Source organism: Sciurus vulgaris (assembly GCF_902686455.1).
Source record: "Sciurus vulgaris genome assembly, chromosome: 12".
Lineage (NCBI taxonomy): Eukaryota > Metazoa > Chordata > Mammalia > Rodentia > Sciuridae > Sciurus > Sciurus vulgaris.
In genome coordinates, this window is record NC_136473.1 from 39,245,077 (window position 1) to 39,272,532 (window position 27,456).

General features: G+C 37.1%; 1 protein-coding gene and 1 pseudogene across 33 annotated transcripts in view; both read left to right on the forward strand.

Moving 5' to 3' along the window:
• Positions 1–27,456, forward strand: part of PARD3 (par-3 family cell polarity regulator) — a 685,332-nt gene that overhangs the window by 245,790 nt on the left and 412,086 nt on the right. For all 32 annotated transcript variants that reach the window (XR_013758404.1, XR_013758405.1, XM_079107658.1 and 29 more), the window contains one exon: positions 23,057–23,237. Coding sequence is in view for 30 of the 32 variants with exons in the window: in XM_079107658.1 (XP_078963784.1) it covers positions 23,057–23,237 (181 nt within the window). In the remaining 2 variants the exon portion in view is untranslated. The remainder of the gene's footprint in view (positions 1–23,056; positions 23,238–27,456) is intronic.
• Positions 24,904–27,412, forward strand: LOC306641600 (aminoacyl tRNA synthase complex-interacting multifunctional protein 2-like; annotated as a pseudogene). The gene has a single exon. The product of its transcript is annotated as an aminoacyl tRNA synthase complex-interacting multifunctional protein 2-like (transcript).

Below are 27,456 nucleotides of genomic sequence, written 5' to 3' on the forward strand. Positions count from 1 at the left end.
AGGTTAGGGAGTGACTTCCAGAAGATTTTTAGTACATTATTTGCTTGTACTAACTTGCCTTCATCTTTCAAAGGGATTGCAAATTAGGTATGATAAATGATCTTAATCAAGTATTTATTTATTGGCCCTTCTGTGGCACAGGAGCAGGATACCATACCAAGATTAATGAAATAGTTTTTCACAAGAAAATCAAGAACTGTTTTGCAGAATTCTCATTTGTTAAGATGAGAATATTGTAAATATGAATTTATCTCCTTAGTGTTACTTGAACTAATATTTGAATGCTTACTTTTTCTTTTTCAATTTTTTAAGTTATAGATGGACACAATACCTTTATCTTATTTATTTTTATGTGGTGCTGAGGATTGAAACCAGTGCCTCACACATGCTAGGCGCACTATCACTGAACCACAATCCCAGACCTGAATGTTTATTTTTTATACATTATTGGACTAAAAATTTTTTATTCATATTGCTTTTATATTTATCTGCTATGACTGAAATTATTTTATCACTGATGTGAGATAGTATTAGGTCTCCCTTTACATATATGGAGACACACATAAACACACACACACACGCACCAAAAAAAAAAAAACCTCATGAGGAAGTGTTAATATGCCTCCTTGGGGTATTTAATTATTTAATTACTGATCACTGTACTCCATGATACTTTCCTTTTTCTAGTCTCTCGGAAACCATGTTTCCTTGACTTAACTTATATTCTTGTGTTGGTTTTCAATTTTTTTTTGATAGCAGAATTGAAGGAGAAGAGAAACCTGAAATTGTAGCTTTATTTAGACTTTGGTCCCAATTTCTATACATGCTCCACTTCAGATTAATTCAACCTGTAGTGCCAGCTACACCTAACTAGATGTGGTGGGTGAAACCCCGGGCCCAGGGTTACGCCACGTGCATCTAAAGATGGCAACTGGCAGAGAGCAATCGGCATTCTGATTATGCTTGGAGAATGGCAGCAAGCATTTACAATTGGCTGCATGATAATCAGTTCAGCCGCCTAGCTTGTGGACAGATATACATGTATGCTCAAGCGAGTGATCGCTTGACCTTTAACAGGATTGGATGGACATATCTGGTTACAATTGCTTATGCATGAGACTGCTTATATGTTGAGGGTGTTATCTGAATACACAGGAAGCTGCTTCATGAACCTCTCAACTGTACGTGTTTTTCGTCCTGCTGGCTGGGCCAAGAAGCGGCGGTTTTCTGTAAGGCGGAGCCGCTTGGAGCAGCCGGGCAAAGAAGCCGCGGTTTTCCGTAAGAGCAGCGCAAGCCGCTTGAAGCAATCCAGGCTAAGAAGCGGCGGTTTTCCGTAACTAGAGACATCACCTAGTTATGTATATTTGTCTGGAACTAAGGCTAGACTCCTGTGGACTCCCATTTGCAATTTTCTGCCAGGATGTGAATCTTGAGTCTAATAGGTTTACCTCAAACTGAATACATCATCTCTCCTTCCAAATCTGTTTGTCCTTGTGGTTGTCCTGGCCCACCCACCTAAGCCTCATGCAGATCCATACCCCTCCTTTATAGTGCCACCCATACACCACATGCCAAATCCTTTTAAAGAAGTATGAATTCTGCATTTTCTTAATTCTATATTTTATTTCTATTTTCCCTCCACTGACTGTCCATTACTCTAGGTACTCATGACTTCTTCATTATTGGACTAATGAGCTATAAGTTTTTACCTTTCCAGTCCTTTCTCTGAATCCTATGCAGCCTGCAGAATAAATGCACATTAAACTGGTGTGCATTCAAAGTTGCCCCACAATCTTTAGGATAAAGTTCATATGGCTTACTTAATCCCCACTGCCTTTCATCTTCCTCTGTTGATAACTTCAATCTCTTCAAACATTCTCTAATAAAAATAATGTTAAATAATAAAAACTATCATTTATTAAGTACTTTGAAGAACTATTCTGAACAGCTTTCCATCTTTAGATGAACAACATAGTCAACATTTCTACAGTATTGACCTCAGAGAATTGAAGAAACTGTTTAGGGTCACATAGCTGGTGAGTCACCTCCCACCTTATGGTAATGATGTGGGTGGAGTGTCCTGGTAATCAATCACAGGATAAGATGACTTCACTTCTTGTTCCAGGTCACCTGCCTGGATATTTTGTGTGAGAAACTTTGAGTAGAGACATTGGTTTCTTTCAGAATATACTTCCTTTAATATTCAAAGTTTCCAATACTTTGTGCTTGACTACATCCATTAGATGGCACTGATATTTACCTTTCAAACATTACATTAAATTTTAGTATTTAAAGTGATTTTTGGATTGGGGGAATTGTTTAACTTTTGGGTTTTTGTTTTTGTTTTTAACTTGTTGGATATGACCCGGGAGGGGATCGGTACACAATTAGTATTTGTTCTGTGTTCACTTTTAGAAACATTGCTAAAGAGGTTATACCACTGAACAGCTGATAAAACAGTTTTACGTTTAGTTTTTGAATAAACCTGCCAGATGATTAGAATGAGCCTAATTTAATCAGTATTTTATTGCATGCTGAAGATAATTTAGGCTAATGTCAAGGACACTGTTGTTTCTCCTTTGTAGAAGGTATTGAAATAATGAGTATAGTAAAAAAAGGATTCAGAAAATGTTTGAAGTTTTTCATCTGTGCCATGGTGGATATTTAAAAAAACACTCTTTCTTTTTGCATGCAAATTACACTGAAAGTCATTCTGTAATGTAACATTGGGCTTGTATTTTACAAAACAAATGGATTGAACTTTGATCTTTTGCTAATATTGCCTTGTGGTTGTAGAATGAATAGTGACTTTATTATGCATCATTTAAAATTGAACTGCCAGTCAGAACTTTTAAGTGAACAAAACTAGTGGCTTTGATGCATCTTAATTTGAAAATAAATCACTGTTTAAGTAGCAACATTCACCTCTACTTTTTTCTTCTTATGCTTTTTTCTCCTAACTCCTCCACCCCTAATGTCTTAATAGAGTCATTTGAATTCTTCTTCTTTTTCTTCTTTTTTTCTTTTGTTAGAGCAGTTAAACTCATTTTTCTGTTGATGCTTTTAGATGGAAACTAGTTACCAGTGGGGTTCTTGTTGAAATTGTGAAGTCAGCAGTTAATGGGATTAATGACTCTCAAGTGAGTCCCCTATACAATTGGAAGGTTGCCTTGGAAACAAGGCTAGTTCTTTGGATTGGAAATATTATCTTGTCTTTAAATGTCAGAGATAATGATTTGCTTACCTCTGTTGCATCATCTGTAGTACTAACATTGTGTTGAGTTGTTTTCTCTGGCTGTGCGCAAATTGCTTAGCAACTTTCTTGATTAATTGAAGCCATAGCCAATTTTCTTTTCTAGTACTTTTAATTTTAAACATAATTTGAAAAATTTAGAACTAAGGAAATGATCCTTCAGATTTCAAATTTCTATTTTAGGAAGGAAAGTTTTCCACTACTGATTGCCAAAAAATAAAGTATTATAGTTTACCAAATTTGACTGGCAAGAAACTTTAGAAATGTCTTTTTCTTTTTTCTTTTAAAAACATGTTCAACAGTGGAGTTGGTGATAGAAATATTAGGGACAATATGGAAGTGTCTTTGAGTTCTCAGATATGGTGCTATTTCATGAAATTTTTGGGCTGATTTTATTTTTATTTCTAAAGATACCTGATACAAAGTCCAGCTCAGAGCTCATGGTACAGGTTGGAAGAATAAGGTGGGTTTGCCTTAAATAGAAGTACTACTTTGCTTCCATTGAAACATTTACATCTTACTGCTACCTGCAGTGGCCTAAGGAGTCTAGTGTCTCATGGCTCTTGTGTTCTTGCAGTAAAAATTTTCAAGCAAGACACAAAATGTAGAAGTATAGCAAACTTTATTGGAAGAGAAAGGAAAACATCTTCAAGGTAGAAGGTGGGTCTTCTTAATAGAGCAAAGAGTGTCATTGTGCTACCTTTGTTTCCTAGATCTATAGAGGGTCTTAGGGAAGTTTCTAGAGTTCTACCCTGGTACCACTTCTTAACTCTTGGCTGTCAATAATATTGTATCAGAATTTTAAGCCCTTAATTGGCAAGATTTTACCCACAGGCACCCAACCAAAATCCATGAGAGGGATTTTATGAAATTAAAATCATATGGTAAAGATCTAAAGGCAACTCTTCATCATTTTGACCTGTGCTGAGTGGTTCTAATTGAAACATGTTTCTACAATCTTTTTTTTTTTTAATTTTATTGTAAACAAATGGGATACATGTTGTTTCTCTGTACATAGCGTAAAGGCATACCATTTGTGTAATCATAAATTTACATAGAGTAATGTTGTTTGATTCATTCTGTTATTTTTTCCCTTCCCTCCACCCTTCCCACCCCTCTTTTCCCTCTATACAGTGCTTCCTTCCTCCATACTTGCCCCCCTCCCTAACCCTAACTCTAACCCTAACACTAACCCTTCCCTCCCTCCATTATGTGTCATCATCCACTTATTAGCGATATCATTCGTCCTTTGGCTTTTTGAGATTGGCTTATCTCACTTAGCATGATATTCTCCAATTTCATCCATTTGCCTGCAAATGTCATAATTTTATCATTCTTTATGGCTGAGTAATATTCCATTGTATATATATACCACAGTTTCTTTATCCACTCATCAATTGAAGGGCATCTAGGTTGGTTCCACAGTCTGACTATTGGGAATTGAGCAGCTATGAACATTGATGTGGCTGTGTCTCTGTAGTAGTATGCTGATTTTAAGACCTTTGGGTATAGGCCAAGGAGTGGGATAGCTGGGTCAAATGGAGGGTCCATTCCAAGTTTTCTAAGGAATCTCCACACTGCTTTCCAGAGTGGCTGCACTAATTTGCAGTCCCACCAGCAATGTATGAGTGTACCTTTCTCCCCACATCCTCGCCAACACCTGTTGTTGCTCGTATTCTTGATAATCGCCATTCTAATTGGGGTGAGATGGAATCTTGGGGTGGTTTTGATTTGCATTTCTCTTATTACTAGAGATGTTGAACATTTTTCCACATGTTTGTTGATTGCTTGTAGATCTTCTGTGAAGTGTCTATTCATTTCCTTAGCCCATTTGTCAACTGGATTATTAGAATTCTTGGAGTAGAGTTTTTTGAGTTCTTTATAGATTCTGGAGGTTAGTGCTCTATCTGAAGTATGATTGGCAAAGATATTCTCCCACTCTGTAGGCTCTTTCTTTGCATTGCTGATAGTTTCCTTTGCTGAGAGAAAGCTTTTTAGTTTGAATCTATCTCAGTGGTTGATTCTAGCTTTTATTTCTTGTGCTATGATAGTCCTGTTAAGGAAGTCTGGTCCGACTGACGTGTTGAAGATCTGGACCTACTTTTTCTTCTATAATCTGCAGGGTCTCTGGTCTGATTCCGAGGTCCTTAATCCATTTTGAGTTTAGTTTCGTGCATGGTGAGAGATATGGGTTTAGTTTCATTCTGTTGCATATGGATTTCCAATTCTCCCAGCACCATTTGTTGAAGAGGCTATCTTTTCTCCATTGCATATTTTTGGCACCTTTGTCTAGTATGAGACAATTGTATTTATTTGGGTTTGTGTCCGTGTCCTCCATTCTGTACCATTGATCTACCTTTCTATTTTGGTACCAATACCATGCCGTTTTTGTTACTATTGTTTTTTAGTACAGTTGAAATCTGGTATTGCAATACCCCCTGTTTCACTCTTTCTGCTAGTGATTGCTTTAGCTATTCTGGGTTTCTTATTCTTCCAGATGAATTTCATAATTGCTTGCTCTATTTCTGTAAGGTACGTCATTGGGATTTTAATTGGAATTGCATTGAATTTGTATAGCACTTTAGGTACTATGGCCATTTTGACAATATTAATTCTTCCTATCCAAGAACATGGAAGATCTTTCCATCTTCTAAGGTGTTCTTTAATTTCTTTCTTTAGTGTTGTATAGTTCTCATTGTAGAGGTCTTTCACCTCTTTTGTGAGATTGATTCCCAAGTATTTTATTTTTTTCGTGGCTATTGTGAATGAGGTAGTTTTCCTAATTTCTCTTTCTGAAGATTCATCACTTATGTTTAAAAAAGCATTGGATTTATGAGCATTGATTTTGTAACCTGCTACTTTACTGAATTCACTTATGAGTTCTAAGAGTTTTCTGGTGGAATTTCCAGGTTCCTCTGAATATATAATCATGTCATCAGCGAACAGGGATAGTTTGAGTTCTTCTTTTCCAGTTCGTATCCCTTTAATTTCTTTGGTTTGTCTAATTGCTCTGGCTAGTCTCAAGAATGATGTTAAATAGAAGTGGTGAAAGAGGGCATCCCTGCCTTGTTCCAGTTTTTAGGGGGAATGCTTTCAGTTTTTCACCATTAGAATGATATTAGCCATGGGCTTAGCATAAATGGCCTTCACAATGTTAAGGAATGTTCCCACTATCCCTATTTTTTCTAGTGTTTTGAGCATGAAGGGGTGCTGTATTTTATCAAATGCTTTTTCTGCATCTATTGAAATAATCATGTGATTCTTGACTTTAAGTCTATTGATATGGTGAATTACATTTATTGATTTCCTGATGTTGAACCAACCTTGCATCCCTGGGATGAAATCCACTTGATCCTGGTGCACTATCTTTTTAATATGTTTTTGTATGCGATTTGCTAAATTTTGTTGAGAATTTTTGCGTCGATGTTCATTAAGGATATTGGTCTGAAATTTTCTTTCCTTGATGAGTCTCTGTCTGGTTTAGGTATCAGTGTGATACTGGCTTCATAGAATTGAGTTTGGGAGGGTTCCCTCCTCTTCTATTTTATGGAATACTTTGAGAAGTATTGGAATGAGCTCTTCTTTAAAGGTTTTGTAGAACTCGGCTGAGAACCCATCTGGTCCTGGACTTTTCTTTGTTGGTAGGCTTTTGATGACTTCTTCTATTTACTTGAAATTGGTCTATTTAAATTGTGTATGTCCTCCTTGTTCAGTTTAGGCCATTCATATTTCTCTAGAAACCTGTTGATGTCTTCGAAATTTTCTATTTTGTTGGAGTATAGATTTTCAAAATAGCTTCTAATTATGTTTTGTATTTCAATCCTGTCTGTTGTGATATTTCCTTGTTCATTCCGAATTTTAGTGATTTGGGTTTTCTCTCGTCTTCTCTTTGTTAGTGTGGCTAAAGGTTTATCAATTTTGTTTATTTTTTCGAAGAACCAACTATTTATTTTGTCAATTTTTTGTATTGTTTCTTTTGTTTCAATTTCATTGATTTCAGCTCTGAGTTTTACTATTTCCTGTCTTCTACTACATTGGTGCTGGTCTGTTCTTTTTCTAGGGCTTTGAGCTGTAGTGTTAGGTCGTTTATTTGTTGAGTTTTACTTCTTTTATTAAATGTGCTCCGTGAAATAAATTTCTCTCTAAGTACTGCTTTCATAGTGTCCCAGAGATTTTGATATGATGTTTCTTTGTTCTCATTTACCTCTAAGAATTTTTTAATTTCCTTCCTAGTATCTTCTTGTTATCCATTCATCATATAATAACATATTGTTTAATGTCCAGATGTTGGAATAGTTTCTGTGTTTTACTCTTTCATTTATTTCTAACTTCAATCCATTATGATCTGATAGAATACGTGGTAGTGTCTCTGTCTTCTTGTATTTGCTAACATTAGCTTTGTGGCATAATATATGGTCTATTTTAGAGAAGGATCCATGTGCTGCTGAGAAGAAAGTGTATTCACTCTTGGTTGGATGGTATATTCTATAAATGTCTGTTAAGTCTAAATTATTGATTGTGTTATTGAGATCTATGGTTTCTTTGTTCAATTTTTGTCTGGAAGATCTGTCCAGTGGCGAGAGAGGCGTGTTAAAATCACCTAGTATTATTGTGTTATGGTCTATTTGGTTTCTGAAATTGAGAAGGATTTGTTTGATGTACATGAATGAGCAATGTTTGGGGCATAGATATTTATGATTGTTATGTCTTGCTGATTGATGCTTCCCTTAAGCAGTATGAAATGTCCTTCTTTATCCCTTCTGACTAACTTTGGCTTGAAGTCCACATTATCTGAAATGAGGATGGATACTGTGGCTTTTCTGCTATGTCCATGTGCATGGTATGTTTTTTTCCCATCCTTTCACCTTTAGTCTGTGGGTATCTCTTTCTATGAGATGAGTCTCTTGCAGGCAGCATATTGTTGGATCTTTCTTTTTAATCCAATCTGCCAGTCTATGTCTTTTGATTGATGAATTCAGGCCATTAACATTCAGGGTTATTATTGAGATATGATTTGGTTTCCCGGTCATTTGGTTCATTTTTAAAATTTTATTTCTTTATTTATTTGATACGGCTTGGTTCCTCCTTTATTTGACAATTCCTTTAGGATAATTCCTCCCTTTGCTGATTTGCTTCTTTGTTTTTCATCTCTTCCTCATGGAATATTTTGCTGAGAATGTTCTGTAATGCTGGCTTTCTTTTTGTAAATTCTTTTAGCTTTTGTTTATCATGGAAGGATTTTATTTCATCGTCAAATCTGAAGGTAAGTCTTGCTGGGTATAAGATTCTTGGTTGGCATCTGTTTTCCTTCAGGGCTTGAAAAATGTTGTTCCAGACCCTTCTAGCTTTTAGGGTCTGTATTGAAAAATCTGCTGATATCTGTATTGGTTTCCCCCTAAATGTAATTTGATTCTTTTCTCTCTCAGCCTTTAAAATTCTGTCTTTATTTTGTATGTGATGTATGTTCATTATAATGTGCCTTGGTGTGGGTCTGTTGTAATTTTGTGTATTTGGAGTCCTATAAGCCTCTTGTACTTGATTTTCCATTTCATTCTTCAGATTTGGGAAATTTTCTGATATTATTTCATTGAATAGATTGTTCATTCCTTTGGTTTGTTTCTCTAAGCCTTCCTCAATCCCAATAATTCTTAAATTAGGCCTTTTCATGATATCCCATAGTTCTTGGAGATTCTGTTCATGATTTTTTACCATCTTCTCTGTTTGTTCAACTTTGTTTTCAAGGTTAAATATTTTGTCTTCAATGTCTGAGGTTCTGTCTTCCAGGTGTTCTATCCTACTGGATATGCTTTCTATGGAGTTCTTAATTTGGTTTATTGTTTCCTTCATGTCAAGGATTTATGTTTGGTTTTTTTTTCATCATCTCTAACTCTTTATTGAAATGATCTTTTGCTTCCTGTATTTGCTCTTTTAACTGTTGATTGGTGCGATCATTCAATGCCTGCATTTGCTCTTTCATCTCATTGTTTGCTTCCCTGATCATTTTAATTATGTACATTCTGAACTCCTTTTCTGTCATTTCTTCTGCCATGCTGTCATTGGGTTTTATTGATGTAACATCTAGATTTGTTTGCAGCATTTTCTTTCCTTGTTTTCTCATATTGTTCAGGTATCAGTGGACCGCTGAGATATTGTAGATTTCCTCTATTGACTTACAATGTCCCTGAAGATTTCTATATATATCCCCTCTTAGCCTTCAGTAGGCTGAAGTCTTGGAGGAAGTTGATAATGCGGTGCTCCACAAGGAAGCTGCCTCTCTAGGAGTGGTGGCCTTCAGGTGGAGTATATTCCCTACTAGTGGGCAGAGGTGCCTCCACTTGTTGACCAATGGTCATCCAAAGGGGACCTATGCTGCGGGTTGAGGCAAGGCCTGTTTGGGCCTGTGTCTCTGGTTTTACCGTCCTTGTGGGGAAACCTCACCCGGCAGGGAAGACTCACCCGGTGGGGAGGTCTCGTTGGTCAGTTCCCTCTTAGAGGTTCCCCTCAATTTACAGCTACCGCCTGGGCTGGGCTGCCTTCCTCTGCAAAGTTCCCAGGGGCCCGGCCCTACCTTCTGGGCCTGGGAGCCTCACCCTTCGCAGATGAATCTCCTTAGGCTGCCCCTCTTTAGAGAATCTGCCCGCACTCCTGGAACCTTCGCTCCGCCCCTAAGCGTGTCTCTGTGTGGCTCTTCCACCAAGAAGCCTCCTAGATCCTGGGACCCTGCTCTGCACCTAATCGCCTGGCTATGCAGCCCCTCCTTTGAGCAGCCCCCTGGAGCCCCGTACAATCGCTCTGAGTCCCAGAGACCCGCCACATGCCTCTTCCTCCAGACAGCCGCCCAGTATTCTGGTGCGGTCACTAGGAGTCCAAGAAACTCACTGCGTGCCTCCTCCCACCAACCACCCGTAGCCCTGGGCATTCAATTACTCCGGGTGGAAATGACCCTCCCCGTTCCTCCTCCTCCTCCTCCAGGTAACCCCCCCGTGTGTTCAGGAGCGGTTGCTCTGGGTGGCTCTGAATCCACGTGACCCGCTGCACGTGTCCTCTGGGCAGCTGCCTGGAGCTCTGGTGCGGCCACTCAAGACCAAGCGACCCACCGCGCTTCTCCTCCAGGCAGCCTCCCTGTGTTCAGGAGCGGTCACTTTAAGTCCAAACAACTCACCAATCGCCTCCTCCTCTGAGCAGTCTCCTGGAGCTCTAATGCAGTCACTGCGAGTCCAAACGACCCACCGCGCTCCTCCTCCTCCTCCCACTCCTCCGGGCAGGCCCCGGTGTTCAGAAGTGGTCTGAGTCCAAACAGCTCGCCGCGCCGCTTCTCCTCTGGCACCTGCCTGTAGCTCTGGTGCCGTCACTCCGAATCCAAGCGGCCACGCTCCTCCTCCTCCTCCTCAGGGCAGGCCCCGGTGTTCTGAGTCCACACAGCTCTCCTCACAGCCCCTCCTCTGGGCAGCCACCGGAGCCCCAGTGGTTGCTCCGAGTCCCAGCGCTGTGCTGAGCGGCCTCCTCTCCGATGCTCCCAGTTGTCCGAGTTCACTGCTCTAGCGGGGGGAGGGGTGTCTCCCCGGCAGCTCTACTTCACAAAGTTCCCTGCGTTCCGGGACTACCGCCCCATCCGGGACGCCTCCCCAACGGGAGAGACTCACTCGGCTGCTTTGATTTGGTCCCAAGACTCTCTGTATCTCCTCTTTTGAATCCTGAGTCCTGGAGCAACATGAAATGCAGCCACCCTCTAGGCCGCCATCTTGAAAAACTCCCTGTTTTTCCAATCTTTATGACAGGGGGTTTTGCTTTTAGTTATCTTGCCTTCCATAGTCTTGGAATTTTTGGTCTGTATCAAGGTCACAAAAGTCCATTTATAAGGTAATTTGTGTTCTTATTGACAGAGACAACAGGGAAGAGTCTTAAATTCTGTGACCTAGAGAGAACAGCCCTGCGTATAACAGGTTGTTAAGAAATGTTGCATATCTCCTTGACTTAAGCCAGAACATGTTCAGAATGACCTTGGGTATATTGCTTTTTAAAAGAACTTGGAGAACCAGCATGCAGGCCCACTTTTTAGAATTATTCTTTGAACTTCATATTCCTGCTGATCATGTCTGTCTGCTACCTATCATCGCTGGTTGCATAGAAGTATTTGAGGGTGACGAGAGTTTCAAGACAAAGTATCATCCACCGTAAGGGTTTCTGAGGAAGTTTCTCCATAGTCAGAGGAGATCTGTACTCTTCTAGGCTCTTGACCATATCAAAGAAAATAGTTTAAGGATGTGTTAGATTTTAGCAAAAAGCAAAGAACTTTATTAGAAAGCCAAAGATAACTCTGTATATGTTCAGAGCATAATGTGGACTCTGGCAGGGCTCAAGGTTAGATTTTTTATTACAGTAAATGATTAGGTCAATTTGTATTATCCAAAGGGGCTGGAATTCCCTTGGGATTGCAAAATACCAAAAAAGGTCATGTTTCCTGATTAGCAATCTTGTCTTTCATGTACGTTTCAGCTTATATCTGTGTTTGTGGCATTCAGCAGGGTGATCAGGTGAACTGACCAGAACTTCATGGTCTCATCACATGTTAGCCCCTCTCCTCATGAAGTAAATGTTCTCTTTCTCTTGAGGTCTTGTTCCTGCTTTGCTACTTTTCAGAAATTTTACAGGAGTTGGAAAGTTAACAAAGTAATTTATGAATATTTGAATACTCTTAAACCTTTTTGCTCTTATGCTTTTTGGCTCCTGTGTGACTCACTCACTGTCCACAAGCTGCCCATTCCCTGTTCCAACATGGACATTTTTCCTTTAGATTCTCAGTTTTCTTCTCTATATTTCTAAATTTTTATCTCAAAGGTTTCTAGGATGGTGAAATAGGTCCTGACTTAAGGTTTTCAGCTTTGCTGAAAATGTAAAGACTAAATAAAAAGGGCCTTCCTTACTAAGGAGTTCAAATTCAGTTTGGTGAACTCACCAAATGTTGGCAGTAATCAGGTAAGCAAATCAGTTTGTGGTCCTGCCTGGTGATAACTACAGGACTGTGTTTCTGGACTGAGTATTCACACCAACACCTTCTCATCCCTTGGGTCTGCTGGTTAGGAATGGGAGAGAAATTAAGGATATTGACAGAGTCCTGTGATAAAGGGGGCAAGTGACTCATCCAAGGAACAAAGTGCAAGTGTAACTTTACCCATACTTGCTCCTTGAAGTTCAGATAACATCATGATTGGTGCTATAGGTTGTGTGTGTGTGTACGTTTTCCATACTGGGAATTGAACCCAGAGCCTCACACATGCTAAACAACTGCTCTATCAGTGAGCTGTATCTACAGCATTGGTATTGTGACTTTTGATTAATTTAGAGTAAGTCATTGAGAGGTGTGCTGTGGGCGATGTGTGTGTACATGTGTATGCATACAACCATGTTTTCGTCTTGTCCCATTAAACCTTATTTCTTCTGTGATGTTGAACTTTAATAGATTTTTTTTTTTTTTTTTTTAACTGAAGGAGTTGCTCTTCAGGAATCTTCTTTTCTACCATTCATCATTGCGGCTATTCCCCAAAACACACATTAATTGTCAAGCAAAATTGTCCACAGGTTTTTAAATACCATGTTGTTGGTTTCTAGTTCCAGGTGTTACTCACTCTTAGATGGATATATTGTGGGAAGGTTTGTAGATGCAGGTTGTCCAGGTGCAGAAGGTACTCAGAGATGAGGAGCAACTGCCTCCAAAATCTGAAACCGTGGAACTAAGTTTGAGGCAGGAAATGGTGAGTTCTCGTGATGCAAACCGTGGAAAGGATTCCTAACTCTTTGCTACTCTTACTGTATCTGAGCTACCGTAGCTTAGCTAGTAGGAAAAGTGGCTAGTTTCAGTGTGCTTTTGCTATTTTTTCAGTTCTTTTCTATGTTCCATTTTTTTAAAAATCAGCTGAAATATACCTAACTCTTAACATGCTGATGAAGCACAGAATTAATCTTGCATGTGTAACATTTAAGTTTTTCAATGGCAAGCTTAAGATTCTCCTGTTGTGAGTTAGATTTTATTGGTATAACTTGTATTCCCACCATTACAGAACATCATTGGCTCAAGTATATTCTTTTACTATTGTTTTGCTCACTCGTCCACTAAAACACCAATTCTCTTTAAATGAGTTTTTAATGAACCATGATAGCAAGTAAGGCTTAGAGAATGATTAAGGATTTAGTATTGTTTCTCTGTCATTAAAGTAAGTTCAGTCATCAGAAAGCTTACAAATTGATTTTATAGTTCCTTTTTCATGTCTAAAATAATTAGTTATTACATCATTGCATTTACTTCTGAGTTTCATATGCTTATTTCCTGTTCTTGTGGTCGGTGAGGGAATGATACATGTATTTCTGATAAAATTATAACTAATGTCACTTCCTTCAATTTGGAATCTACCTTTCTGTATATTAGCCAGTTTTAGAATAATTTTGTCCTATCTTTCTGTATTATCCTGCTTTGTATTATTATACAGTAGTGTAATCCAGTTGTAACCTCATGCATAGGTACAAATGGAACAGTGACACTTGTGAGATGGGTTTACATTATATATGACAAGTGGGTCAGCTAGCTTATGGCTATTTTCATTTGCATATTTTCATTGTGGTTTGTGGTTGACATACTCAAGGCTATTAGTTTTAAATATAACTTTAAATTGGGAATCTAATTAGTCTGAAGGCTCAGTGGGTGATAGTGTGTGTCACCCTGAGGAATAGCAGAATTAAATCTCAGCTCTGAAGTGTGTAAGTATCAGGGCTGCGAAGTATCATAGGTGAATATCTTTCACTGTGATTTGCAGATGGAGAAGAGTATCTTTTCAGGCATCTGTGATGAAGAAATACTACCTTCTTAAAGGATGCTGTTAGCTCTGTGGTACAGGTGACTTTTGACCATCTGCAGTTAGTTTTGATGGTGGTTTCCTGAGTTGATCAGGCGGGAATGGAAGTATCTTGCCCTTTCCTCATGATGTATTGTTTAAAATGACACAGTTTAAGATTTATCTCATTACATTCCTTTCTTGCTTTGGATAACACAGTGCTAACCTATGTAGTAAGCCTTTTAGTGCCTGCTGAGTTTTCCTTTAGGGCTACACATTATCAAGCATGCTTTATGGGAGATGACTGTAAATGAAAAAATTTAAAACTAAAGTCTTGGTAAAGGGGAGCTCAAATACTTGATCTAATTTTTCATTTAAAAAATCGTAAGTGCAAAGGCAGAAAAATTTGAAGTTACTGATATATGTAATACTAATTATGGTAATTCATAGATTAACCTGTGGAAAGGAAAAGTGACTTCTGGAATATTGATATATCAGAATTATTCATTATGGAACATAATGAATAAAATACATATATCTCCATGATTTCTATTCTTAGTGTTTTAGGAACTTGTTACAGTGTGCTATCTCCCATTCCTGTTGGATTTTCTTTGTGGTGTTATCTGTGGCATTCATTCTGAGATCTGCCCATGAAACCTGCCTGCTACTGCTTAGAGGTGCACTTTCTATTTTATGTTCCTATTTGACTTTGTTATGATAAAAAGAATCTGCCTTACATGTTGAGGTTGGGAAGGCTTCGGGGCATCGTGAAGCTCCTTCTGATTTTTAGTATTGTTCCACATAATTTGATCCTTCCATGGGGTGAATAATATGATGCCTTTCTAATGAATCATGTTTTTTACTTCATAGTCAAACAGTTCTGTGTATTAATATTGAACACTTGATGAACATTCAAGTGATCCATCTTAATTAGCTGCCTCTGGGTATGCTCAACTTGTATGTGAAGAAATGGCAGGAACACAGAAAGCATGCTCAAAGGGTGTGGCAATAAAAGGGTATCTGCGTATGTGAGGACTCTGCATCTAGAAGTATTCAAGATAACCATTTGACCCAAATTGCTTGCTATTTTCCTGTAGGAAGACAGAAATGGAAAATTCTTTTGAGCTTTCTGATGAAGACTGAATGATGATAACACCATTGTGGAATTGTTCACAATTATCTTGATTCAAATATATTAAGAAACATTTTAGGTAGTGGCATCAAAATGCCATTGATTTGCAAGGTGGGTTATTACCTTTGGCTAGTCAAGAATGAATAGATCCCTATTTGAAGACTTGAAGATGCCCATACTCGGCAGCTTTCCAGTGGACTGTGCTGTTCATGTAGTAAATAATCCACTGGAAGGTGCATTTGACGTAAATAGGATGTTTGAAGTCAGTAGACTTGATTTCCAATCTTGGATTCATCTGTACTTACTTAAATTCTGTTTAAATTAATCTCTCTGACTCTCAGTTTGCTTTTTTGTAAAGTGAAATTTGGGGCATTTAGGAGAGGAGCATGTGTCAAAGAATCCCATTCCATGGTTCTATGTTGCACAAAGCATTTTCTGGCACTTTACCCTACACTTCTCCATTTTATTGGAGTCATTGTGTTCTGTCAGATGATATGCCTTATCTCTGTCACAGTAGGTATGGCCACTGTTAGTTTTCTGCTACATGGAATTATCACAAACTAGTGTCTGAAGACAATGTAAATTTATTAACTTACAGACCTAGGTGGCAGAAGTCTGACATTGTTCTCATTGGGGAAAATGACATTAGCAGAGCATGTTCTTTTCTTCAGTAGAGCAATAAAGAAAGAGAAGCCTTGACACCTGGCTTCCTTTGTTGATCTTGAAAGCCAGCAGTGCAGCATCTCCCTGACCACCATCACATCTCTCCTTGGCCTCAACCAGGGAAGGTTCACTGTTTTCTGTTGCTCATGTGACAAGATGGGATTTACCAAGTTGTCCAGGATGAATAATCTCTCTGTTTTAAGTCCGTTAACCTAAATCCCATCCATAATGCCCATTTTGCCATTGAAGGTAACATTCATTGATTCTAGCAATTTGAACATGGCTACCTTTGGTGACAGGTCATCATTCTGCCTTAGGACATCTGCCTCCCTTTTTCAAGATAAGTAAGGGCTTGGAGATATTAGAGAGACCAGCAGATTCATGAACAGCCATTTAATAAACAAGGTCAGAGTTGTTTTTAAACACAGCTGACTCCTATTTCTCTACTTTTAGTCACTTTGCTGCATCCAGTTGTGGGCTTTCAGCTTATAATTTTACCCATTATAGGGTCCACACTACATCCAAATTGTTTCTAAGCATTTATGTGTGATGCTTATATAACAGGTTTTCTGTTGGAAAGTTTTGATGTTTCAGAGAGTTAAAATGACTTGTCCTAATGTAATGAGGAAATGTGTGTCAGTGATCAGATAAGAGTTTTTTTTATGTCAAAATTATTGCAGCTGTTATTCAAATTCAGCTTGTCTTCTCTCATGGAGACTTAATGAATGAATGGAACAGAAGAGAGATTTAAGTAATAACTATTGAAAATTTAAAAATGAACTTTCAAAAATGATCTACTTCATGGACAGCAGTTAAGATTCCATCTGTTAAAAGTGGAGTTGGGTTGTTTCAGAAATTTAAAAGACATTTCCTTTACTTTTTGAAGGGCATGATAGAGATTTTTAATATGTGATGTTTTTGTGAAGGTCCCAATTTTCTTTTGCTGCATTACTATATGTATTCTTGTAGAGTAGATTTTCTAAAATTATACATCCTTCCTAATTTAACACAAAATTACTTCATATCTGCACCTGGCACTTAAATTTTGGTTTAAAAGAAAACTGTAAAATTGTCTGTTATTGGCATATTGCAAATCACCAACTGTGATTCTGTTACTGAAATTCAAGCAGCATTTGTTCATGACACAGTCCAGATTTCATAATCCTTGTGTTTTCTAAAAATGCTGGAGATAATTATTGAAACTAATATACATGTACAAGCTCTTCCATCATGTTTGGCATTTAAAGACTTTTTCTTTGTAATTTTCCTTTTCTATTTTCAGTTTGCAAGAAGGACTTGATTCTTGAGAGAAGATATCATTGTGAAAAGTTAATAACAAACTTGAATTTCATTTGCTTCCAATTATGCACCAAAATGTCAAAACTTAATATCTTCAAAATGCATAGTAAGCCACACACCTTGTGAAAAGTGTGATGATATTAAAATTTTGTATAGAAATCATAGAACCTGTTGAAGAGCTTGAAATGAAAATTGTTAGCTTATCTGGTACCAAGGTACTTTGGTTATTTTTCTTTCCCAGTCTAAAAGTTTAAAGTTGAGTGTTACTAGAAAGACAGACAGTCTAATGGACAGTCACTAAACTGTATTCGGCAATCTTTTTTATTTTTAGTTGTTGATGAACCTTTATTTATTTATTTACTTATTTATTTATTTATACATGGTGCTGAGAATCAACCCAGTGCCTCATATGTGCCAGGCAAACACTCTATCATTGAATCTCAACCCATCCCCCTGTATTCTGCAATCTTGATTCACTGCCCATTTTATGAATAAAGTTTTATTTAAACGTATCCATACTCGTTTGTTGTTTGTGGTTGCTTTCATGTCATCATGGCAAAGTAGAATAGTTCTGACAGAGATGATATGGACCACATGTCTGAAAGTATTTGCTCTCTGGTCCTTTCCAGGAAGTTTGCTAATTCCAGATCTAGTGGAATGTCTGGGCTTGTACTACAGAGAGACAATTGCCAGTCAATGTCACATTGATTTTATTTGTATATAAGTAAACTGGTATATGCATATGAACAGCTGTCCATTTTTTTTAATACTTGTTTTTAAGTTCTTTATAAACTTTGGAGATTAATGCTCTGTCTGAAGTGTGTGTGGAAAAGATTTTCTTCCACTTTGTGGGCTCTCTTTTCACATTATTGTTTGCTGTGCTGAGAAAAAAAACTTTTTAGTTTGAATCTATCCCATTTATTGATTCTTGCTTTTATTTCTTGTGCTATGGGGTCTTGTTAAGGAAGTCTGGTCTTAAGCCAATGTGATGGAGATTTGGGCCTACATTTTCTTCTATTTGGTGAAGGGTTGCAGGTCTAATTCTTAGATCCTTGATCTATTTTGAGTTGAGTTTTGTACAGGGTGAGAGATAGGGGTTTAGTTTCAATTTACTGCATATGGATTTCCAGTTTTGCCAGCACCATTTGTTTAAGAGGCTATCTAATCTACAAAGTTTATAAAGAACTTAAAAAACTTTACACCCAAAATACAAAGAACCCAGTCAATAAATGGGCTAAGGAAATGGGCATACATTTCACAGAAGATACACAGGTAATCAACAAATATATGAAAAAGTGCTCATCATCCCTAGTAATTAGAAAAAAGCAAATTAAAACCACCCTAAGATTTCATCTAACTCCAATTAGAATGGCCATTATCAAGAACACAAGCAATAATAAGTGTTGGTGTGGATGTGAGGAAAAAGGCACACTCATACATTGCTGGTGGAGTTGCAAATTGGTGCAGCCTCTCTGGAAAGCAGTATGGAGATTCCTCAGCAAGCTTGGAATAGACCCACCATTTGACCCAGCTATCCCACTCCTTGATTTATACCCAAAGGACTTAAAATCAGCATACTACAGTGATGCAGCCACATCAATGTTCATAGCAGCTCAATTCACAATAGCTGGATTATGGAACCAACCTAGATGCCCTTCATTTGACGAATGGATAAAGAAACTGTAGTATATATACACAATGGAATATTACTCAGCCATAAAGAAGAGTAAAATTATGGCATTTGCTGGTAAATGGATGAAGTTGGAAAATATCATGCTAAGTGAAATAGGCCAAACCCAAAAAACCAAAGGCTGAATGTTTTCTCTGATAAGTGTGTGACAATATATAATGATGGGGGTTGGCAGGGGGAAGAGAAGAATGAAGGAACTTTGGATGGTATAGAGGAAAATGGTGGGAGGGGGTGGGGGACAGAAAGATAGTAGGATGAAACAGTACTACCCTATGTACATGTATGATTACATAAATCGTGTGAATATACATTGTGTACAACCATAGAAATGAAAAGTTGTACCCCATTTGTGTATAATGAATCAAAATGCAGTTTGTAAAAATAAAAATAAATGTTATGACTCTCTTTTCCCACTTTTGTTGCTTATTATAAGAGTGAGTGGCCATGTATTCATCCTGATTTGCTTATCCTCTCACTGGATTGTTTAATCAGCTAATTATATATTATACTGCAGTAGGGTTCTGAACTTACTTTTTATCTGTGTGTCTCTATGATGTTATACTGGCTTTCTTTGTTTCATGAATTGATTAATAATATGTAAGCATTCATGGAAATGCGATTTGTTCAAAATGACAAAACTATGTAATGAGGATTGTAATTTTAATTACTGTTCATATTCTATAAATTTACTATACTTGAACAGATAGGAGTAGACAGGACTATTGGCATTGAAGAAACTTGGATTCAGGACGGAACAGGGGGCGTTTATTTTGGCTGTCCCCATGGCTTACCTTTCCTTGGAATGCTAAGCTTCTCTGTTACTAGAACCAGGAGTGTAGATGAAAGACCACGGTGATGGCTATTGTTGATCCTTTTAAAGAAATCCATTATCAGTTTAAGAACTGTTCTTGTAGTAAGATGAAAAAGAATCTATTTTATTTTAATAATTTTTTTGGCCACCAAAATTTTTATTTTAAGAGCAACTTAGAGATTTATAATTTATACATGATAAAATGTGATTTCCGTAATATTTTTAACACTGTACCTAACATTTAAAAATTTTGTTTTGAAATCTTTTTAAATTTCAGAAAAGTTAGAAAAATAGTTACAGAACATTTCCATACATGTTGCTTCATTTATCTCTAAAGTTTTCATCATTTATAATAATCAAAAACAATAAAATAATATTGAGTCAATATGTCAACTAATCTACAGAGTTCATTTCAATTATTTTTTAAACTGACATCCTTTTTCTATTGCTGGATCCATTTAATGATAGGATCACATTGCATGTATTTCTCATTTTTCCTCTGTCTCCAAATTATATAATTTCATCATTCTTTGACTTTCATGACCTTTGCAACCTGAAAGCATATTATTTATTTTGTGGAATGTCCTTCAATTTTGCTTTGCCTAATGTTTCATGATTAAATTGAAGTTAAACATTTTTGGTACAAATACAAGCTTCAGAAGTCATTATCCTTCCTAGTGCATTTTATCAGATGGCACATGATGTTGACATCTCTTATACCTAGTAAAGTGATGTTTACCATGTTTCTCCATTGCAGAGATTTCCCCCTTTTCAGTTGAAATGTATCTGATGGGGAGACATTGTGAGATATACAAATATCCTGTTTCTCATCATTTTCTTACCCATTAAGTTTAGCATCCATTGGTAGATCTTACCTAAAACAATTATTGCTATGGAAATTGCCCAATGATGACTTCTATTTCCATTATTCCATTATCCTTATTATTTGGAACATTATATAGAGATCATCTGTTCATTCTCTACCATTTATTTCTTTATTTCTTAAATCATTATGGAATGGTGCATATTTAGTTTATTCTTTGGATTATTAATCAATGTTAGCATAGGTACTTATTATAGGTTGTCTCAGCTTTGGTCACCTTTAGGTTGGCACCTGTTTCCTTTTTTGTGTCTCCATCACTTTGAATACTTCTTTACTCAGTATCACAGGGTGTTCCAGCTCATTGTGTGTTATCCTTGTCCTCAGTCAATAAAATAACCTTTTTTCCAGGATGCCCTGGTTAATTTATTGGAGAATGATATTAGATACCAACATCTGGGCATTCAGTGTCTTCATTGGTACTGTGAAGTAATCGTTTCAAGGACCCCTAAGTGAACAGTCAGGAAATATGTGTTTGTATACTCAGACGTGCATTTTTATTTGCCTATACTTAGCTGTTCCCACCTCTCATTATGACATCTCAGTCAACGATGAAGTACATGGGTGATGGTGGTTCTGTTAGATTACAGTGGAACTGAAAATTGTCTCTTACCTGGTGATGTTCTAACATAAGATATTATTCACATTTGTGATGATGCTTATGTAAACAATCCCCCTGTGCTGCCTGTTATGTAAAAGTATAGTGTATACAATTATGTATAGTATGTGATACTTGATGGTAAGCAACTTATTTACTGGCTTATGTATGATTCTTATCTTTTGAGTATACTACTTATTACATATAAGGATTCTTGTACAGCGTATTCCTTGTAGCAGTAGCCTTTATTTCTGGTGTTTACCATCTCTCTTGATAGCATCAGAAACCATGTGGATAGATTGATAGATTGGTCTACATCCTAGGCTGTGTAAGTACATTCCAGGATGTTTTCTTTTAAATATTTTTTTTTAGTCATAGATGAACACAATACCTTCATTTTAATTATTTTTATGTGGTGCTGAGGATTAAACCCAGTGCCTCACACTTGTTAGTCAAGTGATCTACCACTGAGCTACAACCCCAACCCTGCCATTCCAGTATGTTTGTGCAATGACAGTCATCAGTGATGCATTTCTTGGAATGGGTCCTGTTGTAAGTGACACATGATTGCATCTATTTATAAAAAACAAACAAACAAACAAACATGAGTTTGAGCTGGACATGGTAGTGCACACCTATAATTTTAGCTACTTAGAAGACTGAAGCAGGAGGATCACAAATTTGAGGCCAGTCTAGATAACTTAATTAACCCCTGAAACCCTGTCTCAAAACAAATAAAAAAAGAAAGAGAACTGAGAATGGAGCTTAGTGGCCTAGCATGCACAAGATTCTGAGTTCAATCCCCATACTACAGGACAAAGAAAAGAAACAGCCCCCCTCCCCACCTCCAGGGACCTCTGATTCCAAACTGATACCAACGAGTTAACTTTTCCTTATTTGTAACTGGTTTTATGAAAATGTTGGTTTCTGTTTTCCAAAATATTTTCATGTTTTTGTTCATTCTTAGTAGGTTTGTTTGTGTACAGTAGAGAAATAGATAAACCATATACCCTTGTCAGAAGCAAATTTACTAACTAGAATATATATATATATATATATACTATATATATAGTATTTGTGTGACAGTTCTTTTTGTCTTAAACTTTACATTAAACAATGGAAAGAGTTTTCCTATATTTAGCTGGTTCTTTTGTTTCCCATTCCATTTTATGTATGTTCATTTGTACATAACTGGTTTCATTTGTTTGTGAGACATTTTTTATTTTCCCCGTGCCACTCACCTTACATTGACATCCTGGTTTGTTTTAAATTTTTATTTCTGTTTTAATTAATTGAATCTTTATTATGGTTCTGAGATTCAGAAGTATACAGAAAAAAAAAAAAAAAAGACTCAGAAAAATGTTACTTTCTCATTACTGCCACTGCCCATTCCCATTTCCTTTTTCATTCCACCCTATTCCAATGTACCACTTGTAGGTAACTCATTTTATTAATGTCTCTTTTATCCTTCCTGATTTTTTTATTGCAGAAATGAGCAGACATGTACAGTTTTTTAAATTCCCTTCTTCCTATGTATATACATTTATATGTATGTGTACACACACATACACAATTTTTCCTTTCTACTTAATAGTGTAAGCTATGTTTAAAATAAAAAAAGAGATATTAAATACACCCGAGTTAAGACTCTCCGATACCAATCTTTTTTCATATATTTGACCCATAGAATTTTAAATATGAAATATACAAATTAGAATTGTAGAAGTAAAGCCTCAAACTTAAGGGAAACCCCATTTCTGAGGGGTTTTGCATCTGAAACTTAACATCCCTGGGTGCATTAATGTCAGTATTTTTCCACTGTGAATTTAGGTTAAAATAGTTTAACATTTTGGTAGTAATTATTTGTCTTTATTTATATGTGCAAATTTGCCTTTCATTTCTAGCTGGTAGCGGTGTTTGATGAACAAGATCCACATCATGGAGGCGATGGTACCAGTGCCAGTTCCACAGGTACCCAGAGTCCAGAAGTGTTTGGTAGTGAGCTTGGTACCAACAGTGTTTCAGCCTTTCAGCCTTACCAAGCAACAAGTGAAATTGAGGTTACACCTTCAGTCCTCCGAGCAAGTAAGTGAAAGCTCTTTGTTCTCTGCACATTTCATCTTAATTTACAGGGACGCCAACTTTCGTTATCCATCCATGCTCCTGTGAATGGAATTCATTATCTGTTTTTATCAAAAGTTGATTAAGTTTAGAACCTGGGTCAATGTCTTTTGCAAGAGAAGCAAGCAACTCTTTACATTTTAATAGACCAGGATTACTTTACTTTATACTAGTACACTTTTAATTGCTCACATGAAGTAAAAAAAAAAAGATAATGGTGGTAGTTAAGTTACCTGGATTTTTCTTTCTGTATATATTTCATATGAATGCTAGTACGGATAGAAGTCATCAAAGGGCTTTTCACTGAAATAAAGCATAGTACCATTGATTCACAATCAGCTCCGTTACATTTCTTACTTGTGATACTTGAACTTTATGTAACACACTGGGAAAGAGGAGACCAAAGTTATCTTCAGAGGTCTAGAACTTAGAATTTCTAGAGAAATTCTACAATTGGAGCACACCTCAAAGAGAGGAAAGTTAGGGACCAAGAGAACCTATGTTATGAATCCGGTGACCTAGAGTATTCCAGTTCCGGACATCTATTTGAAAAGTTCTGTTAAGCATTTCTAGAAGGTATACTCAGGAGAGTGAGAGGCTTTTACTAGACATAGAATTCCATGTTTGTAATTGTACAATCTTATAGTTGGAGTTGTTAAGTATAGAAAGGCCCATTTCAAGACATTTATAATTTTAAAGCCCATTTAACTTAACAATGAACAAATCTGATAGTCCATCAAAAACTACAGTAAAAATATACCTTGAATTCCCTAAAAAGAAATAGAGATCTAGAAGGCATATTGCAAGATGAGGGATCTAAATGATATACCGTGGGACTCTGTCGGGATGGAGATCCATGTTAACCACTTCCTATAACTGCTTCGTATTTTCTGTACCAGATGAGACCCAGGCATAATTAAAAACGTTTGTAAGGCAACTTGAAGTAGAACAGCTATTGTTAGTTACGTTGTTTTAGTTGAACTTTCCTTTCTTCTTTCCTTCTCTTCTCAACTTCCTTCCCACTCTTTTTTCCTTCTCTTGTCCTTCTTTCTTGTAGTGGTTCTTCTTGTTACCCCCGCATTGCCTAGGCTGCTCTCAAACTCAGTGGTTTGAGGTTTCCTCCTTCCTCATTCTCCTGAGTAGCTTGGGATTACAGGTGTACACCACCACACCCATCTTGAATATTTTTTTATATGCAGGAGATTTAGGTTTGTTGGTGCACATGTATAAGCAAGTATGTTTTAAACTTATTTTATGAAAATAACATTTGATTACTCTAAGGATATACACTTAAAAAGAAGTCTTATGTTGGATTTACTTCAGGCATGGTATCCAAGGTGATATGAGGTGATTAACAGGCAACCCTAGTTTTTTTTTTTTTTTTTTTTTTTTTTTTTTTTTTAAATTAGGTATTAGCTCACTGAGCCCATAATTAAGTGGATATCTGCTTGGAATGAACTTTTGTATAAAAAAGTAGATTTCCTAAATGTGATTAAAATTTTTTTTTCATTAAATAATAGTACCAGCATTTAGGTACCTGAACTTTAGAAAACAGTGTCTCAATTTGAGCAATTATACCTTAATATAAATATAATTACATACAGAAATTTTGTTGGGTTATTTTTGTTGGCAGAATGCTAAATTTATGTTCATCTTAAGAATGTGAATGGTGTACCTTCTATCAACTTTTATTTTTTGTCTTCTGTGGACTCACCAAAATTTCTCACATTAAAACACCTGCACTTGGCTGGTCCTGTGTGTTAAAATTTAAATGCTGTTTTCAATTCAAATATCTCTTTTATCTTGTTTTTACTGAGAAAAGGAAGTTATATTTCAAGCATATGTGTTGTCTTCCAGCCATCAGTGGGAGAATATGCAGATCTATTTTCAGGCTCTGATTTTTGTATGGTAAGGTTTTTTAAATTTTATGGCCTTGGCTGGCATTGGGTAAATACATGTTAAGCATCTACTGTATACAAGGCTCCTGACTATGTAAAAGTTACCTGTCACACTTGTCATCTATGTATTAAGATGATTTCTGATACCATATTATTGAGGTTCAAACAGGAAACATGATTTTGTCTGTGCTTGCCAGGCATTGTGTTGTGTTGAAAGTGTCTAGAGTTGAGTTAATGAAGCTTAGTGTTTTTCCATCAGTGAAATATGTAGGCTTCCTTATTTACGGATTTGAAAATAAAGAAGTCAGCAATAGTTGCAATTTGTTTGATTTAGGAATAATCAACTCTCACTGGGGGCATGATGAATAAAGGCTTTCAGATAAACTGACTCCTAATTTTTGCCTTGAAGAAAGTGATAACTTTTTTGTGTTATCCAATGAGTGAATTCAGTCATGCTCCCCCCCGCCCCCCACAAAGAATCAATGGATGCTGCAGAGGGTGTATAGAGTATAATTCTCCCCCATAAAATAGTGAAGATTAAGTTTGGGTATTAAGTTTATTAAATAAGATTCTTATGTCTGTTTTCTTTGAAGTTACCATTAATTTGGCCTTGAGTTTTTTTTCTGTATACATGAAAAGATTTCTGATTTAGTTAACTCAGTGATTCTCAACTGGGAGCAGCTTTTGAAATGCCAAGGAATATTCGAGAGTATTCAGAGATAATTTTTGGTTTCACTCTTGGTTGGATGTGGGGGATGCTGCTGTCAGCTAGTAGAGGACAAGGGTGCTGCTAAACATCCTATGGACCCAGAACAATGTCCATACAAAAAATTTGTCCAACCTAAATGTCTGTATAGCCAAAGCTTAGAAACTGTGATATAAATGTATTGTCTTAAAAACCAAAGTTGCAGTTACCTGAAATTTTATTGTAAAATTTTATTGAATTCAGTATATTGAACACTACTCTGGAAAGCACTCTATAATTAAAGAACAATGATATGATTTTTAGATAATATCTATATTGCTGTTAGTGGATAACAGACAAAAAATGGCCTATCATGGTATTATACACAAATATTAGTATATATGTGATTATCAGAACAAAAATATAAATTTCCTAAATAGAAAAAAATTATAATTTAGCAAATGAAAAAAACAAGCTACATAGAAAAGACTGTTGACGGAATACCTCAAGCAGGGTCGGAAAGAAGGTGGCCACAGTTTGTTGTGACCTTGGAATGTTTCTTAGTGTTCCTGTCTGTCACCTGCCACCTTTCTTCCTGTGGTTCCCACCATGCCAATGTAACAGGAAGCATCTGACCTATCTCTGCAAGCTCTCGAGTCCTGCCTAGATATTTTAAAATGTTTGTATGAGTTGAAAGATGCAGTCAGTGGTCTCTCCACGATGATTCACATGCCAGATGCAGACTTGGATGTGACAAACATAATGCATGCTGGTGAGCCCATTACTTTAATGACCAATGCATTGGACCTGAATTCAGTGCTTGGAAAGGACTATGGGGCACTGAAAGACATCATGATCAAAGGGAACTCTGCCTCCCTTCCTCTCTCCCTACTCCTGCTGCACAGTCTGCTCTGTGAGAGCTACAGGGTGCTATCCACAGTGTGCACACACATTAATTAAGAGCATGCCCAAGAACCTTCTCAAGTGCTTTGTGGAACAGACTAGGAAACAGCACTGTCATGAGTATCAGCTGGGCTTCACTTTAATTTGGAAGGTTGTGCCCAAGACTCAAATGACGTTCAGTGTCCAGACCATGTGCCCCATGGAAGGAGAAGAGAACATTGCACGTTTCTTGTTCTCTCTGTTTGGCCAGAAGCATAATGCTGTCAACTCAGCCCTCATAGGTAGCTGGGTAGATATAGCTATTTTTCAACTGAAAGAGGGGGGCAGTAAAGAAAAAGCAATAGTTTTCTGCTCCATGAATTCTGCTTTAGGGAAGATCCTGTGGCTGGTTGGGAACAAACTCACCATGGTAGATGTCCTGCTCTGGCCTGTGCTTCAGCAGACTGGATGCTGCAGTGCGGCAACACCAGCCAACGGGCAGTGGTGGCTGAGATCATGTGAAAACCTGGCACCTTCAACGCTGCTGTCAAGTTCCTTAAGTGAATTCCAGCAACTGGTTTTAAAGGGTTTTGATTTTAAGAATGGGGCTGCTTCATGCCTATTGTCAATAAGTGGACTTGTACTGGAATCAGTCTTTTTAATTTAGTTCAGTTGCCAAATATTAACAAAAGTATCATATAACTTATAAAAAGAAAGA